At 41.0% G+C, this 18,270-nt stretch overlaps 1 protein-coding gene across 4 annotated transcripts in view; it reads left to right on the top strand.

Annotated features, from left to right (window-relative positions):
• si:dkey-32e6.6 (extracellular matrix protein 2) overlaps positions 1 to 18,035 on the top strand; it is a 28,873-nt gene extending 10,838 nt beyond the window's left edge. For all 4 annotated transcript variants that reach the window (XM_061904465.1, XM_061904464.1, XM_061904463.1 and 1 more), the window contains exons 6-10: positions 603 to 735; positions 813 to 970; positions 3,200 to 3,339; positions 15,581 to 15,907; positions 16,353 to 18,035. In XM_061904465.1, the coding sequence (XP_061760449.1) occupies positions 603 to 735; positions 813 to 970; positions 3,200 to 3,339; positions 15,581 to 15,907; positions 16,353 to 16,566 (972 nt within the window). In that variant the 3' untranslated portion in view covers positions 16,567 to 18,035. The remainder of the gene's footprint in view (positions 1 to 602; positions 736 to 812; positions 971 to 3,199; positions 3,340 to 15,580; positions 15,908 to 16,352) is intronic.
• Positions 18,036 to 18,270: the final 235 nt, after the last annotated feature.

Genomic DNA, 18,270 nt, shown 5'->3' with positions numbered 1-18,270 from the left:
AAATTCAAAAAGGCCCTTGCATCTTATTAAAATCAAAGACGGCCTTAATCCTGTATCATTATAGTAATTTAAGAGTGCTGGGAATCACATTAACTCATCTTTTCTAAGAATAACGTCGGGTCTAACCTCAAAATGACCACAGGCCAAACACACACAAAGATCCTGACCACACTCAAGCCGCCTACTGCACGCCAACCAATCATCATCCCCCACCATCAAAGGGCTCTCGCCGTATTGGCTGGCTGGAAAACAGCTGCAGCCAATGACGTAGAGGAAAGTCAAATATTTTTAGTCTTCCCCCCCACCCCTCCAGCTCACATGCCAGTAATGACAGAGGACTGATGGACACTGCAAAGGTTCCAGTCCACAGATTTGAGATCAACCACAGCAGCTTTCACTAAAGAGCCACATTGATAGGCTGCACTAAAAATACAACATGGTAGATGACACAGAAGAGCCGTACAGATTTATTTTGGCATTCTTCAGCTATGAACTCTGTAATTCCAATTTCTGGATGAAAATGATGGATTTTTTAGAACAAGCCTTCATTTTGTCTGTCCTTTGGCCTTATTTCCCAGCTCTTTTTGATGTGTGATCTTTAGAACTTGACCTCGCTGAAGAAGCTGAACTTAGACGGCAACCAGCTCACAAAGATACCGCCGTTGCCGCCGTCTCTTGAGGAGCTGAGCCTGAACAACAACAGGCTCGCCGCCCTCTCCCTTCACTGTTTCACAGGTACGGGGTGCCATGCGTCTCCGTGCAACAACGCCACTTTAATGAAAGTTTCAATCATACCTTTGCTGCCTCTTAAGGTTTGACCAACCTGTTGAGCCTGGAGCTGGAAGACAACAGTCTGCACGAAGGCACCGTGTCACGCCATGCATTCAAACACCTCAAGAGGCTTCTTCATCTCAAGCTAGAGAACAACCGCTTCCGCTCGCTTCCTCACGGCCTTCCCTTCTCTCTGCAGGTGCACTAATAGCACTTTGCTATACAGTAGGGCAGTGTTTTTCAACCCCTGTTCCACAGTCTGGTGTGCCGTGGGAGATTATGTAATTTCACCTAATTGGGTTAAAAGTATTTTTTGCAAACTAGTGATTAAAATCCGCAAATGTGACGTTGAGTGCGTGTGCTGTCTAGAGCTCGGCAGGGTAACCGTGTAATACTCTTCCATATCAGTAGGTGGCAACAGGTAGCTATTTGCTTTGTAGATGTCAGGAACATGGTTTGTCATGATCACAATATGCGGGAGGCAGGGTGCGGGTAAAAAGGTATCTAACACTTAAACCAAAAATAAACAAAACGTGAGTGCCGCTAAGACAAGGCATTGAAGCTTAGGGAAGGCTATGCAAAACAAAACTAAAACTGAACTGGGTGCAAAGTAAACAAAAACAGAATGCTGGACGACAGCAAAGACTTACAGCGTGTGGAGCAGACGGCGTCCACACAGTACATCCGTACATGACAGGAAAATCAACAATGTCCCCAATGTCCGCACAATTTAGTCTAGATGGCGAAAACAAAGCAGGTGAGGGGCACAGCTTTCAAGGAAGACATGAAACTGCTACAGGAAAATACCAACAAAAGAGGAAAAGCCACCAAAATAGGAGCGCAAGACAAGAACTAAAACACAAGACACAAGAAAGTCCAAATAAGTCACGGCGTGATGTGACAGGTCGTGACAGTACTTGGAGACAAGAGATATAGTGATGCATGCTTGGTTATTAGAGATGCGCGGATAGACAATTTTATCATCCGCATCCACATCACCAAACTCATCAACCACCCACCATCCACCCAAACTAACTTTTTATCGGGACCGTACCTGCCCGCCAACCACCCGCCGAATTACATCAGAGGTTGGCCACCTTTACCACTCACAGAACTATTTTAAACTGTTTCACAGAGTAATGTAGTCAAATGAAGCCGCTAACGTTCTCGCGACTATTCAATATTGTTCATCCTGATGACAAGAATGTGGGCGTGCTGTGAAGCCATTGCCTTAGACACCTTCAACAACATGTACGAACCAATTGTTTGTCCAGCAACATGTTGTGCGAAGCTTCCGCAATCACAGTACAAGATTGAAAGGCATACTGGGTGATACAGAGTACACTGATGGTTGTGATATAAACAACTTTAACACTTACTAATATGCGCCACGCTGTGAAGCCACACAATACAAGATTGACAAACACATTTTGGGAGAACATCCTCACAGTAACACAACATAAACACAACACAACAAATACCCATAATCCTTTGTATCCGTGATACTCCTGAATATATTTTACACCCCCGTGCCCCCAAACCCGCCCACCTTACCTACGTACGGGGGGGGGGGGGGGGGGTTGCTGCTAGCGGGGTGTATAAGATAGTCAGGTTGTGTCATGAATACAAAGGATTATGGGTATTTGTTGTGTTGCGTTTATATTGTGTTACTGTGAGGATGTTCTCCCGAAATGTGTTTGTCGTCCTTAATTGGTGTGGCTTCAAAGCGTGGCGCATATTACTAAGAGTGTTAAAATTGTTTATATCACAACCATTAGTTTACTCTGTGTCACCCAGTATGCCTCGTAGTCGTGTGCGTGTCGCCGCGGAAGCATCACACAACATGATGCTGGACTGGCAAGCAGATCGTGTATGATGTAGAAGGCGACAAAACCAATGGCTTCATAGCACGCACTAATATTAAATATCTGGGTGACTGCCGGCAGTCATTCAAGAGAATAATAGCGTCTTCTATTGACTTCTTCGCTTTATGACACGGGTCTTAGATAGCTCTTTGAATGGCAAATAATACTGATCCCAGAACCATGTATATTAAATGTCTCCGGATGGTTCAACCGCCACCCGCCCGAATCTAATTAAAATCGATTTTTTTCGTCATGTCAACCGCCTGACCCGCGGTTTACCCGCGGACTCCGCGGATGAGACCGCAAACCGCGCATCTCTATTGGTTATGGTTTAAATTCATCTTCAAAAACTGTCAGAACGACTTTTTAATTGCCAATATCGGCTGCTGAGCTCCATTTTTTAAATGTTTTCTGCTGGTGGTGTGCCTCGGGATTTTGTCAATGAAAAAAATGTGCCCTGGCTCAGAAAAGGTTGAAAAACACTCCAGTAGGGAATCATATCTCAAAGCATCCCGCATGTTGTACATTATGCATATGTGCCCTTTTACACCCTCATTAAATAGACATTAGAGATGGATAGGAATCTGATAGAGGAGGTGACAGGGGAGCCACTGAGGGGCTGCACTCGTTTGACAGAACTGGACCTGAGTCACAACCAACTGTACAATGAAGGCCTCAGCCAACGTGCCTGGACCCGCCTCAGGTAGGTCCAGTCATACAACTGTACGCACTGCCAATTGCCAAGATTTGAAAATGTTTTTCTAAAAATATCCCTAGTTTTAAGAGCTATTTATTTATTTTTAATGAAACAAATTCAATTTCAAGGCTCAAAGCGCTTTACATAGTGAAACCCATTATCTACATTTAAACCAGTATGGGGGGCACTTGGAGCGGGTGGGTAAAGTGTCTTGCCCAAGGACACAATGGCAGTGATTAGGATGGTGAAAGCAGGGATCGAACCAGGAACCCTCAAGTTGCTGGCAAGGCGGCTCTACCAAGCAGGCCCACTAATCTTAATTTTAGCATTAATAATATATAGTTTTCTCTATTCTAGTTTAAACATTTTAAAATGTAGTAAATGACTTTTCAAATCAGATATTTTGGTTTTCCCCATCATAGAAAATCATGTTTGAAGATCCTGCAACATCTCGAGGAGGCTTGAATTAAGAATTGCAAGTTTAATAATGCTTGTCTTCAAAAATGAATACTTACACCATATTGCCAAAATTATTTGGCCACCTGCCTTTAGTGAATTAGTGAATTATATTTATATAGCGCTTTTCTCTAGTGACCCTAAGCGCTTTACATAGTGAAACCCAATATATAATTTACATTTAAACCAGTGTGGGTGGCACTGGGAGCAGGTGGGTAAAGTGCCTTGCCCAAGGACACACCGTCAGTGACTAGGATGGCGGAAGCGGGAATCGAACCTGCAACCCTCAAGTTGCTGGCACGCCCACTTTACCAACCGAGCTATACCATTCATACTCACATATGAACTAGAATAGCATGGAGTCCCATGGAATTGTCCAAAATGTATGGTATCCTGGAGCATTCTAAGCTCCTTTCACTGGAACTAAGGGGCCAAGCCCAACTCCTGAAAAGCAACCCCACACCATAATTCCTCCTCCACCAAAATTCACACTCTGCACAATGCAGTCCAAAATGTACAGTTCTCCTGGCAACCTCCAAACCCAGACTGATACATCAGATTACCAGATGAAAAAGCGTGACTCATCACTCCAGAGAAGGCGTCTCCACTGCTCTAGAGTCCAGTGGCGACGTGCTTTACACCAGTGGTCCCCAACCTTTTTGTATCCGTGGACCGATCAACGCTTATTAATTTTTCCCGCGGCCCGGGGGGGGGGGGGGGATCCTTTTTTTTTTCTTTTTCTTTTTTTTTTTTTCTCTGTCATGAAAAAGGGACGTTTTTGTCATGAAAAAGGGAGGTTTTTGTGGTTGGTGCACTAATTGTAGGTGTGTATTGTGTTTTTTATGTTGATTTATTAAAAAAAAAAAAAAAAAAATTTTTTTAAAAATAAAAATGAATACAAAATTCTTCTGCAGCCCGATACCAATCGGGTGGTTGGGGACCACTGCTTTACACCACTCAATCCCACGCTTTGCATTGTATTTGGTGATGTATGGCTTAGATGCAGCTGTTCGGCCATGAAAACCCATTCCATGAAGTGCTCTGCGTACTGCATGTGGGCTAATCGAAAGGTCACATGAAGTTTGGAGCTCTCTAGCAACTGACAGTGCAGAAAGTCAGCGACCTCTTTGCACTATGCGCTTCAGCATCCGCTGACCCCTCTCTGTCAGTTTACGTGGCCTACCACTTGGTGGCTGAGTTGCTGTTGTTCCCAAACCCTTCAATTTTCTACAGTTGACTTTGGAATATTTAGGAGCGAGGAAATTTCACGACAGGATTTGTTGCACAGGTGGCCTTCTATGACTGTTCACAAATGTTTGCAGAAACAGTCTCCATGCCTCAGTGCTTGATTTTATACACCAAGTGATTAGGACAACTGATTCTGATCATTTGGATGGGTGGCCTAATACTTTTGGCAATATAGTGTATTTCTAGCTTAAAGGTCCTGCTAATTTCTAAATATACAAATCTTAATTTAGAATGTTTTATTAAGTAAAATGATTTGTCACTAGTTTTAATATTTTATTCCTAAAATCCAGTATTTTTACCTTATATTTTGACAGCTCCTTTTTTTCAAACTGCAGTTCAATTCTCAGCCACGAGGCGGTGTCTCTCGAGAAATATGCTATCATACTGTACTGATTTTGATTTATGTTAAGCTGATAGCTTGTGGCAGTTAAACCCCCATCAAAAGAAACATTCAATGACACATCATTTGTTATCCCAGGAATACATTATTAGGCCATAACACTGGCAATAAAATACACATTGCTTTTTACAGTAGCTCTTTTACAATTTCATCAGGTTCTGACTGTATGGTTTGTGTGTTTTTTGATGCACAGAGACTGTTATTTATTTTCCATGCACTTTTTATGTTTCCCTCTTGCACACGCACACACGCACGCACACACATACACACACGCGCGCGCACACATGCACAAGCTAAATGTTGACTGGCTTGATTTTGTGTGTGTGTGTATATATGAGCATCCTGAATGTGTTAATATGTCAGCGAGGTGTGTGAGACGTGTGTATTATAGTTAATTCCTGTGGGTTTTTTCCACTGCTCCTTTGGATTCTTCTAAAACCACAGCGAGAGCTTCCGGTAGAAATGAGGAAAGTGCAAATGTGAGAAAAACGACAATCAAACACATTTTTGGGAGCCAACGGATGTATTGTAAAATTGCTGCATCAATGTCCAAATATAGCACAAATCCAACACATTTTTCATATATACACACACAGTAGAGGGGATGTGAAAATGTCATATTTGCAATGAAGCTGCAGCAGAGACCAATGAAGCTTTGTTGGAAGGTTTCCTGTCAGATAGTTTAGACAACAGAGTGGGGAAACACAGTTTTACTTGAACTCCTGTGAAATGCTTTCAGGAGGGCAAAGATAGAACTCCAATATATATATATTTTTTATTATACTTCATGTCTTGTCAGTGCATGTTTGTATAGAGAATGATACATTATGTCAGAGTTTTTCAACATTTTTTGAGCCAAAGCATATTTTTTGAGATGAAAAAATGCAGAGGCACACCACCAGCAGAAATCATTCAAAAACGAAACTCAATTGACAGTAAGAAGTCGTTGTTGGGTTTGACTTTAAAGCATAACCAAGCATGCAACACTATAGCTCTTGTCTCAAAGTTGGTGTACTGTCACCACCTGTCACATCACACCCTGACTTATTTGGACTTTTTTTTTGCTGTTTTCCTGTGTGTAGTGTTTTAGTTCTTGTCTTGCGCTCCTATTTTGCTGGCTTTTTGTCTTATTTTGGTATTTTCCCGTAGCGGTTTCATGTCTTCCTTTGAGCGATAATTCCCGCATCTACTTTGTTTTAGAAATCAAGAATATTTCAGTTGTTTCCATCCTTCTTTGTGGAGACATTGTTGATTGTCATGTCATGTTCGGAAATACTTTGTCTCTGCTCCACAGTAAGTATTTGCTGTCGTCCAACATTCGGTTTTTGTTTACTTAGTAGCCAGTTCAGTTTTACTTTCGTTCTGCATAGCCTTCCCTAAGCTCCAATGCCTTTTCTTAGGAACACTTAAATTTTGTTTATTTTTGGTTTAAGCATTAAACACCTTTTTAACTGCACACTGCCTCCCGCTGTTCCCAACATCTACAAAGCAATTAGCTACTGATATGGAATAGTATTACACGGTTACTCTGCCGAGCTCTAGACAGCACCGACACTCAACAACAACACTATATTTACTGCTTTGCAAAAAATATTTTCAACCCAAAAAGGTGAAACTAGCTCATCTCCCACGGCACAACAGATTGTATCTCACGGCACACTAGTGTGCAAGACGCTGTGCTTGAAAAACACTGCGCTGAATTGCCAAAAGTATTTGGCCACCTGCCTTGACTCACATATGAACTTGAAGTGCCATCTCACAACCCATAGGGTTCAATATGATGTTGGTCCACCTTTTGTAGCTAATGCAGCTTCAACCTTTTCTGGGAAGGCTGTCCACAAGGTCGCAGAGTGTGTTTATAGGAATTTTAGACCATTCTTCCAAAAGCGCATTGGTGAGGTGGTGATGTTGGTCGAGAAGGCCTGGCTCTCAGTCTCAGTTCTAATTCATCCCAAAGGTGTTGTATTGGGTTCAGGTCAGGACTCTGTGCAGGCCAGTCAAGTTCATTCACACCCTGTCTTTATGGACTTTGTTTTGTGCACTGGTGCACAGTCATGTTGGAAGAGGAAGGGGCCAACTCCAAACTGTTACCACAATGTTGGGAGGATGGAATCGTCCAAAACATCAGATTGGCTCTCCTTTGTAACTAAACCCACCCCTCTGTTCGTGTATGCCATTGAGGAGCTGTAATTGGATATATTCTGAACTTTTACAACCCATTGACATGATGAAATTAAATATGATTGGATTTTGTTTCTGTCAACATTTTCGTCTCATGTTTAAACTTTGACTAATATGTCAGTTAATTGTACTATCGTCTTAGTCAACGTGCTTTTGTTTTGATTACTTATCATCTTATTTTTACAAGCTCCGATGTAAAAAAAAAAAACCTGGCTCATGGTTCTTTAATGGAAAAGTTTGTATAGTGAAGCAAAGTTGTAAATAAGAAACAAAGTAATTATGAATAATGGTTTCCAACCTCAACAAAAGTCCACATTTGAGTAAAAATGAGTAGACTTTGAATACAATACAAAGTACTACACTGATATTAAACAAACATAGAAATGGGGTGATGGATCAACTTTCTATTTAAAAAGTAATAACAAAGCCGCAACAACAACAGCTGAACTGTTCTCCTCGCATTCAGCTGCCCTGCAGACACGCACACACATCGCCACTAGCCCTGTGGTGCAACGGCCAGGCTGCTACAATAATCAGGAATACAAAATGTAGTCCACTTTACCTTGTTGTTTAATCTTCTTGGTGTTCAGCCGAAGAAAAGTGGAGGGGGAGGCAGTGCCGACAACGCTGTGGCTACTTCCTGAATATTTTCAATCACTCAACGATGGTCTAATACTTTTACTCATTAGATTAGATTAGATTAGATAGTACTTTATTTATTCCGTCAGGAGAGTTCCTTCAGGAAAATTACAATTTTCAGCACAATCCCATTCAAGATCAGACAAACATTACAGGGAGACAGAACAGGATCGCTGACGGGTCTGCCGGCTTCCAGCGCCCCTTACAAAAAAGATGACATACAGGTAAACGGGGGGGAGGAGAAAAAAATAGAAGATTAAAAGAAAATTTAAAAAATCGGTCTTAGCCTAGGCCCTGGAGTGGGGGTGCAGACTGAGGCCAAGGGAAAAAAAAACAAAACAAAAAAAACAATATCTCATAGCCATAGTACACATCCCTCTTACATGTGTGTAAGAGGGAAACATCAAACATCAAAGAACACAGAGGACATTAAAGACATTAAAGCAGCAGATACAACCAGACACTTCTACATACAGCTATGAATAAAAAGTAAAATAAAAAAATATATACACTGTGGTGGCCTCTGCGGTGTTCCACGCCATCGTCCGCTGGGGTGGAGGGAGCATGGCCAGAGACAGAAGCAGACCCAACAAGGCAACCAAGACAGCCGACTCCACTCTCGGCCAGTGTCCAGTCCGCATGGATGAGAGATGATACGTCCAAGGTGACTGAGGTGTCCGACACCTGCTCACCCAGTCAAGACACCGCGAAGCCTCTCCGTCCCAGTAGCTCAGTGCTAGCTCCGCAGTCTTGTCCCCCTCATCCGCATCCCCTCCAGTCCCTCCAAACAGACTCTGGTGTAGCAGAGACCCTGCAGCTGGTCTCCATGGCCAAAAGGCTCCCGGGAGGCAGATCCAGAAGTCCACAAAAAAAGCACCACAGAGGTCACGAAAGTGCCACCCCTTGTCACACAGTCCCAAAGGGTCCCGGACCAAAATGCAAAAAAATATAATACCACATGAAAACAAGAGGGAAACACAAAAGGATGACATAAGAGCACAGAGCTCCTGCCTACAGCAGCCACTACAGCAGCGCCATCTTGGGAAAAAAAAAAACTATCAAAACTATCATATCAAAACTAGAAATAAATGATGTATAAAAGCTAAAAAATATAAAAAGTTCACAAAGTAGTTTTTGTGGATGAAATATCCAAACACAAAGAACAAGGTTCAGACACCAAAGCATATTTCTTTTTGGCCTGTGGTTTATAAATCAAAAAGTTTGTATACAGTTGAAAATCAGGAAAAATGCAAATATTGTGCAAAGGTTTGTTTATTCAAGCAATAAGATTTACAATTTTAAACTTTTAAACGATAAAGACTCATAACATGCAACTCAAGATATTTCAAGCCTTCTTTTGATATTATTTGATGATTATGGTTTACAGCCTATGAAAATGCCAAATTGAAAATCTCAAAACGTTGGGTTCTCAAAGACTGTAAACCGTAAAAATCATAACAAAGTCTTGCCGTGTCTCACTTTGCATGTAATGAGTTTATATAACCCCACGACCCCAAAGGGAATAAGCGGTAGGAAATGGATGGATGGATAGAGTGTATATAACATATTTGCATACACACATTTGAAGTTGAATTGCTGAAATGAATGGACTTTTGCACGATATTCAGATTTTTTTTAGTTTCACCTGGAATGAGAGGTTTGTTAATTGAGGTTCCACTGCAAAGTGGTTCTGAATTGTCCTGTTAAAATCCTGACTGTTGCTCTTGTGGCACTAATGCTGGTCGTGCTCTCACAGAAGTGAAAGTTACCTTTGCCAAAAGCGCTGACACACCCATGGCAGACCCTGCCTGGCTCCAGGACTTGTGAATGAAGACTGTCTGGATGAGTCTGTTTGGCTTTGATACTTACCACAAAGTATCATTTTTTTCAAAAATAGCACCCAAACATTAGTTTGTTTGACCCGGTCCTAGCTGTTATTTTCTGTTTGCTGTCTCTGTTGTGTTTGTCATGGTTCTTGTATGCTATGTGACCAGATTCTACAGAAGCAGATACCACAGTAGCACTCTAATAACAGTCTCCCTGTCCCCACGCTCTGCCGTCAATGAAAATGATTCAGAGCGCCACATGTTTACTGGTCCTTGTGGAAACCGTGATGCATCTTTTCAAATGATGGGTACAGAGGTATGACAGTACATATATAGTAGAACAGTGGTTCTCAAATGGGGGTACGCGTACCCTTGGGAGTACTTGAAGGTATGCCAAGGGGTACGTGGGATTTTTCAAAAAATATTCCAAAAATAGCAACAATTCAAAAATGATTTATAAATATATTTATTGAATAATACTTCAACAAAATATAAGTTCATAAACTGTGAAAATAAATGCAACAATGCAATATTCAGTGTTGACAGCTAGATTTTTTGTGGACGTTCCATAAATATTTATGTTAATGATTTATTTTTCTGTGAATAAATGTTTAGAATTTGGTTCATGAATCCAGATGGATTTCTATTAAAATCCCCAAAGAGGGCACTTTAAGTTGATGATTACTTCTATGTGTAGAAATCTTTATTTATAATTGAATCACTTGTTTATTTTTCGACCAGTTTTTAGTTATTTTTATATCTTTTTTTCCAAATCGTTCACAAAAGACCACTACAAATGAGCAATATTTTTGCACTGTTATACAATTTAATATCACAGAAACTGATGACATAGTGCTGTATTTTACTTCTTTATATCTTTTTTTCAACCAAAAATGCTTTACTCTGATTAGGGGGTACTTGAATTAAAAAATTGTTCACGGGGGGTACATCACTGAAAAAAGGTTGAGAACCCCTGCAGTAGAAGACTGCAGTCTTCCAGCCCAATTTCAATTCACTGCCTATATCTGATTGAATGTAGCATGGAGTACGTTACCAGCAGCTATCCTTTGGTCAATAGCAAAACCTAACGTAATTATCCCCTTAAATCAGGCCCCCATACAGTCAACTCTCAAGAGGCCTTGGTCAGTTCTCAAGCTGGCAGCATGGGCTCATACATTCTGGAAACGTGAGCGCACAGTGAAGCATATAATTTAATCTGGTCTTCCCTATATACTATATGGGCATGCTCCATAAAAGTCATCTGGAGGCCACTTTGGCACAAGGATTTTATTGGAATAAATAAGTCATCTCAATCAAACACTTGACTGTGCACATGGGTGTGTGCATACAGTGCAGTATGTGTGTGAGTAGGCATGTACTGCGGTTGTCCAAGGACTAAGTGCTCCTCTCTGCTCAATAATAGGATGTGGAGCTCCAAGAAAAGAGCATCCTAGCAAAGACTGTGAATACAAATCAGTAGCGTGAAACTACAGTAGTATGAACAGGTACTGAGAAATGGACAGGCCAATATAATAACATTTATCATGTTGAACCCACACACAGTTACGTTCATGATCAATTTCCTGTGACAAATAGATGCATCTCCATGACGATGGTGCAGTATAGCAGGGCTATTCAACTGGCAACCCGGGGGCCAAATTCTGAGCCATAACACTAGACCAGCTCATTAAAGGCCTACTGAAACCCACTACTACCGACCACGCAGTCTGTTTTTATCAGATTAGATTAAATTAGATAGTACTTTATTTATTCCATCAGGAGAGTTTCTTCAGGAAAATTAAAATTTTCAGCACAATCGCATTCAAGATCAGACAAACATTACCCGTCAGTCAGGATGACTGACAGGTCTGCCGGCTTCCAGCGCCCCTTACAAAAAAGGTGAGATACAGGTAAACAAGTGGGAGGGGAATAGGAGAAAAAATAGAAGATTAAAATAAAATAAAAAAATCCGTCCAAGCCTGGGCCCTGGAGAGGGGGTCCAGACTGAGGCCAAGGGAAAAAAACAACAACTCATAGCCATAGTACACATCCCTTTTACATGTGTGTAAGAAGGTAACACCAAAAATCAAAGAACATTAAAGACATTAAAGTAACAGAGCTGATACAACCAGCCACTTGAACATACAGCTAGGAATAAAAAGTAAAAGAAACATATCCACTGTGGTGGGCTCTGCGGTGTTTCACGCCATCGTCCGCTGGGGTGGAGAGAGCATGACCAGAGACACGAGCAGACCCAACAAAGCAACCAAGAGAGCCGACTCCACTCTCGGCCGCCAACCAACTCTCGGCCAGTGTCCAGTCGGCAGGTATGCGTGAGGATACGTCTAAGAAGACTGAGGTGTCCGACACCTGCTCATTCAGCCAAGACACCGCGAAGCCTCTACGTCCCGGCACTCAGTGCTAGGTCCGCAGCTCTGTCCCCTCATCCGCATCTCCTCCAGTCCCTCCAAACCGACTCCGGTGTGGCAGAGACCCAGCAGCTGGTCTCCATGGCCAAAAGGCTCCCGGGAGGCAGATCCAGAAGTACACAAAAAAGCACCGCAGAGGTCCCAAAGGGTCCCGGACCAAAAGGCCCAAAAATATAATAACACAAGAAAACGAGGGAAACACAAAAATGACACAAGAGCACAGAGCTCCTGCCAACAGCAGCCACTACAACGTCGCGGAATGATGACACGATGATGACGCGTGTTTGTGACATTATTGGTTGGAGGGGACATATTAGCGCAGCACCACTTACAGCTAAAAGTCGTCTCTTTTCATCGCGCAATTACACAGTATTTTGTGCATTTGTGTTGCTGAATCTTTTGCAATTTTTTCAATTAATAATGGAGAAGTCAAAGTAGAAAGATGGAGGTGGGAAGCTTTTAGCCTTTAGCCACAGAAACACACGGTGTTTCCTTGTTTAAACATCATGGAGGTGAAACTTTACTATGGATCAGAGCGGTCAAGCGAACAGGGATCCCGACCACATGTCAACTGGCAGTTTCCGGTGAGAAAATTGTGGAAATAAGTCGCCTCTTACCGGAGATCAGCGGAGCCAGCGTCCCCCTGCAGCTACCGTGACTTCTCTCAGAGACTCTGGCGTCAAAACACCCGGGGCCACACCCCTACGATTTTAAGGTACTATTTAACTCACTAAAACACTAGCAACACAATAGACAGATAAGGGATTTCCCAGAATTATCCTAGTAAATGTGTCTAAAAACATATGAATCGCTCTCACATCCCTCGCCTTTTTTTTCTTTTTAGGCCTTCACTCTAAATTTCCTCATCCACGAATCTTTCATCCTCGCTTAAATTAATGGGGGAATTGTCGCTTTCTCTGTCCGAATAGCTCTAGCTGCTGCTGGCTATGATTGTAAACAATGTGAGGATGTCAGGAGCCCTACAACCAGTGACGTCACGCGCACATCGTCTGCTACTTCCGGTAAAGTCAAGGCTTATTTATTAGCGACCTAAAGTTGCAAACTTTATCGTGGATGTTCTCTACTAAATCCTTTCAGCAAAAATATGGCGATATCGCAAAATGACCAAGTATGACACATAGAATGGACCTGCTATCCCCGTTTGATTAAGAAAATCTAATTTCAGTAGTCCTTTAATCCAGTTCAAATCTTGGGGTAAACTTTAAAATGTTTGCACATAATTGAGTATCATAAAAAAACAAAGGGGCTCCTGTTGTATTAAAAAACTTGGACCAGTGTAAACACATCCTTGCTCTGACATTTTAACCTCCTAAAGGCCAGCTTTCACTGCAGTGGACACTTATATTTGGATTAAAAGGGATACATATTTTCTGCAATTTTGTAAATCTGATACATTTGAAAAAAAAAAATACAAACAAATGTCCACTACAGAGAATGGCTCTCACAATAAAAATAGAGAAGTTTGGCCCCCTTAGTCCATAGCATTCTGGAAATGTATGGTAAGGGTATAATTCATGACAGGTACCGAATTCACGATTTTTGTAGGTACTGGCTGAGTTCTGTACTCCCAGATTTGACTGCACAGTGCGGTCATTAGTTACCTCCATACTAGTTCACTTTCGGGTACTGATTCACGTAAAATCAAACCTTTGTTGCTCGTGACATCAAGTCTGGTTGCAGACTGGGCACTGGCTCAAACACTTGGCAGGCACACAAGCACTTATATAGCGGACTAAGCCAAACTGCCTCTATGTAATGTTACAATTTTCGATGCCAACAAAGCAAGTATGCCTGATACAAAATGCTTGAACGTACAGCAAAGCTCCACTTTACCATAATGTGCTAGTGCTCAATGCTAGTTTACATTGGCTCTTACAGATTAGCATCAGTGATTTTGCAGGTATCGGGATACCGATTTAAATGTGAAAAGCACCCATCTTTAGGTGTAATGTCATGCAGCTATCGCTGTAAAACATACACACTGGTTAAATGAGATGTAAAAATCAGGGTCCTGTGCTGAATGATATCAGAAATGCGAGAAGTGTTACTCTTGCGCACACATTTGAACCCTTGTGTAATGTTCATATTGTTGTTACTCAGCCAGCGTTTGTGGTTCTGATGGACCCGTTACATTTTGTGGCTTTTCATGCCTCACAATCAAACACTTGTATGTTAAAATACTGAACAGATGTGTATTGGGATAAGGTAAAATCTTTCCAGCATTTTAACATAAAAGTGTTTGATTGTGAGGCATGAAAAGCTACAAAATGCAACGGGTCCATCAGACCCACAAACGCTGGCTGAGTAACAACAATATGAACGTTGCACGGAAATTTTCTCTGCCAAATTGTGCATTCCACTGGGATTTTTCTTTTGTGTTTCTGCACCACACAAGGTCTGCTCTCATTTTCTTGCACATTTGACCCCCTGATATTCTGTTTACCTACACTCTGTCCTCCTCCTGTCGAGGCCTGCTGTGTGTGCGTGTGTGTGTGCGTCTGTGTGTGTGTGTGTGTGTGTGTGTGTGGTGCACAAAACATCAATTTCCACTCTGCTATTAGCCCCAGGTCCAGTGGACCCAAACATCTCATATGTAATAGAAATGTGTTGGGGGGGGGTGGTGGTCATTAAATATATATTCTGATATACGTTCTTCACAGAAAATGAGCCAAAGTCAGTAAGTCCCAATTTTAAAAATTAATTAATTGTATCTTTTTTTTTTAAACTAAAACCCAAACAACACACAAGGGTTACATGTTCCCTCACTGCAAATATGGGTGTGTGCATACTGGAGCATTTATATCAAGTTGAATCGAGGGGAGTTTCAAACCTTTTTTACCTGCCCGGAAGCCTTCTTTTGACTGCACTGTGCGGTCATTAGTTACCTCCCTGCTAGTTTCAGTGTTTTCTATTTGTAGCACAAATCAGGAACTATGCAGAGATTGGTCTACTAACAACAACAGCTCTTAGGGGAACAGCACACTGAAATGCAGCACTGGTGCTGAGTATTAAGGTCTTCATTTTCAATATATTTCCTTGTTTTGTAGAAGCCTTGAAGCCTTGGACCTGTCTTCCAACCACCTGAGAACGGTGCCAATGAATCTTCCTCGTCCTCTCCAAAAACTCAACCTTCAACACAACAACATAAGCCACATCCCTGCCCTCACCTTTCGCCACATGCGGCCCGGCCTACGCTCACTTGATCTGTCCCACAATGCATTGAGGAATGAGGGTATCGAGCGAGGATCTTTTGTCGGAACGTACCGCTCGCTGGTTGAACTCCTGATGGACAATAACATTCTTGGAGAGGTCCCTCGCTGGGTACGGCAGTTTAAGAACCTGCAGAGGCTGAGACTGGACAACAATCATATCAGGTACAATTCCAGAAGTACGTTCTAATGGACTAACTATTGAGTCAACATGCAGTGGTATTTCAGTTTTTGTTAGTATTCTGTTGCAAAAGGTCTGACGAAGACCATATGGTAGAAAAATGTGTGCAATTTTTACCATAATAAATCATGTAAATCAAGTTAATACTTTATATGCACTTAAAACGTAATTTAATATTAACATTTAATGGACAATTATTCTGGTTTTACATGCAGAAAACAAAGCGAAATGAAAATCTAAATTCTTTCACTCACAACTTTATTTGGCCCAATTGTGAGTTACAGTATTTCACATTTTTTCTCAGTCACCAATGCCAAATCATTCAAAAGAGGGTTTACAACAGTACAAAAATCAAGGTACCACTGCATGTGACTGAAGGTGAATAGTTTATGCAAAGTACCTTGCAATTTTTCACGTTTCATGTTCTAGGCTGGTGAGGCAGTGGGAAGTGTGTCACCCAAGAAATTCTGGCTCCACTTTGTCCTCCGTCCACTTGGAAAATAACCTGCTGGTGGTGGAGAAGATACCCCCCAATGCCTTCACGTGTCTCACGGATGCACAGGGACTAGTCCTCCATCCTCAGCAGGGTTCAATAACTACACTTGAACATGAGCTCAACACAAGTTGGCAAGAATTAGTATGACAAGTTACCGTAATAATCTCCTCAACAGTGCAGCAACTCGCTCGAAAAACATTATCTGAACAATATTTAATTGAGAAAATGTCCAGATATTTTCAAAACTCATGGGATATGTTATAAAAATGTTCATACTTTGATTCATATGGAAATATATTGTCATAAAATATAATATGAGGTACTGAATTAAAGGTCATGCTCAGATACAAGTATATAATTCAATATATTAACTTTCAGGACCATACATAATTTAATAGCAGTAAAATAACACCAAGATGATAAAGTCCTCATGGAGTTAAGACTGTATAAAAAATTGTGGGACCGATTTTTATTTTCTGAATTTTGCTCAACTCCATCAATCAACTTCAGTCCTAACTACAATAGCTAATTTGCCTTTGTACTGAGACATTTACTTTCTGGAAGTATAATCATTTTATGCACATTTTTTCCAAATAAAAAATTCCGACATAATTACATCAAATTGGCATTAAAAAGTAAAAAAAGTAACAAAAAACAAAACATGGCATGTTTGTTATGATTGTTTAGGACTGAAGTTGATTAATACATTAGAGCTAAAAAAAAGTAAAAAAACAAACAAAGACAATTAAACAATTTTTTTCTCACACGCCAAACTCCCTGAGACTTTTTTGTCCTGCTGCTACTTAACTGTGTTAGAAATTATTTGACGTATGGTAAATGGGTTGTACTTGTATAGCGCTTTTCTACCTTTTTAAGGAACTCAAAGTGCTTTGACACAATTTCCACATTCACACATTCACACACTGATGGAGGGAGCTGCCATGCAAGGTGCTAACCATGACCCATCAGGAGCAAGGGTGAAGTGTCTTGCTCTAGGACACAACGGACGTGACTAGGATGGTAGAAGGTGGGGATAGAACCAGCAACCCCTTAGGTTGCTGGCACAGCCACTCTTCAAACTGCACCATGTATGAAAGAATAATAATAAAATAATAAAATTGCACATTAAAAAACTCCTGCAGGAAAAAAACATCCCATTCAGAGTAACAGTACCAAAGTTATAATAAAAAATAGAGCAAAAATGTAACTGAAAGGACCGTATTTTTCGGACCATAAGTCACAGTTTTTTTTATACTTTGGCCGGGCGTGCGACTTATACTTAGGAGCGACTTATGTGTGAAATTATTAACACATTACCGTAAAATATCAAATAATATTATTTAGCTCATTCACGTAAGAGACTACACGTATAAGATTTCATGGGATTTATCGAGTGACTGATTGTTTGGTAAACGTATAGCATGTTCTATATGTTATAGTTATTTGAATGACTCTTACCATTATATATTACGTTAACATACCAGGCACCTTCTCAGTTGGTTAAACGTACACTTATTCAACCTATTGTTCACTATTCTCCATTTATTCTAAATTGCCTTTCAAATGTCTATTCTTAGTGTTGGGTTTTATCAAATAAAGTTCCCCAAAAAATGCGACTTATACTCCAGTGCTACTTATACATGTTTTTTTCCATCTTTATTATGCATTTTTGGCAGGTGCGACTTATACTCCAGAGCGACTTATACTCCAAAAAATACGGTATTTTATGTTAAATTACCTAATGTATTTGCAGTCTTTATATATATTTTCATCTTCAGCCCTTTCTTTCGTTAAATTTGACACTTCGCTTCTTCATACTCCTTCTTAAACATGTTCAATTGTGCAAGTGTA

Source organism: Nerophis ophidion, linkage group LG06 (assembly GCF_033978795.1).
Source record: "Nerophis ophidion isolate RoL-2023_Sa linkage group LG06, RoL_Noph_v1.0, whole genome shotgun sequence".
Lineage (NCBI taxonomy): Eukaryota > Metazoa > Chordata > Actinopteri > Syngnathiformes > Syngnathidae > Nerophis > Nerophis ophidion.
The sequence above is the reverse complement of the archived record's forward strand: the minus strand, read 5'-3'. Positions and strand labels throughout refer to the sequence as shown.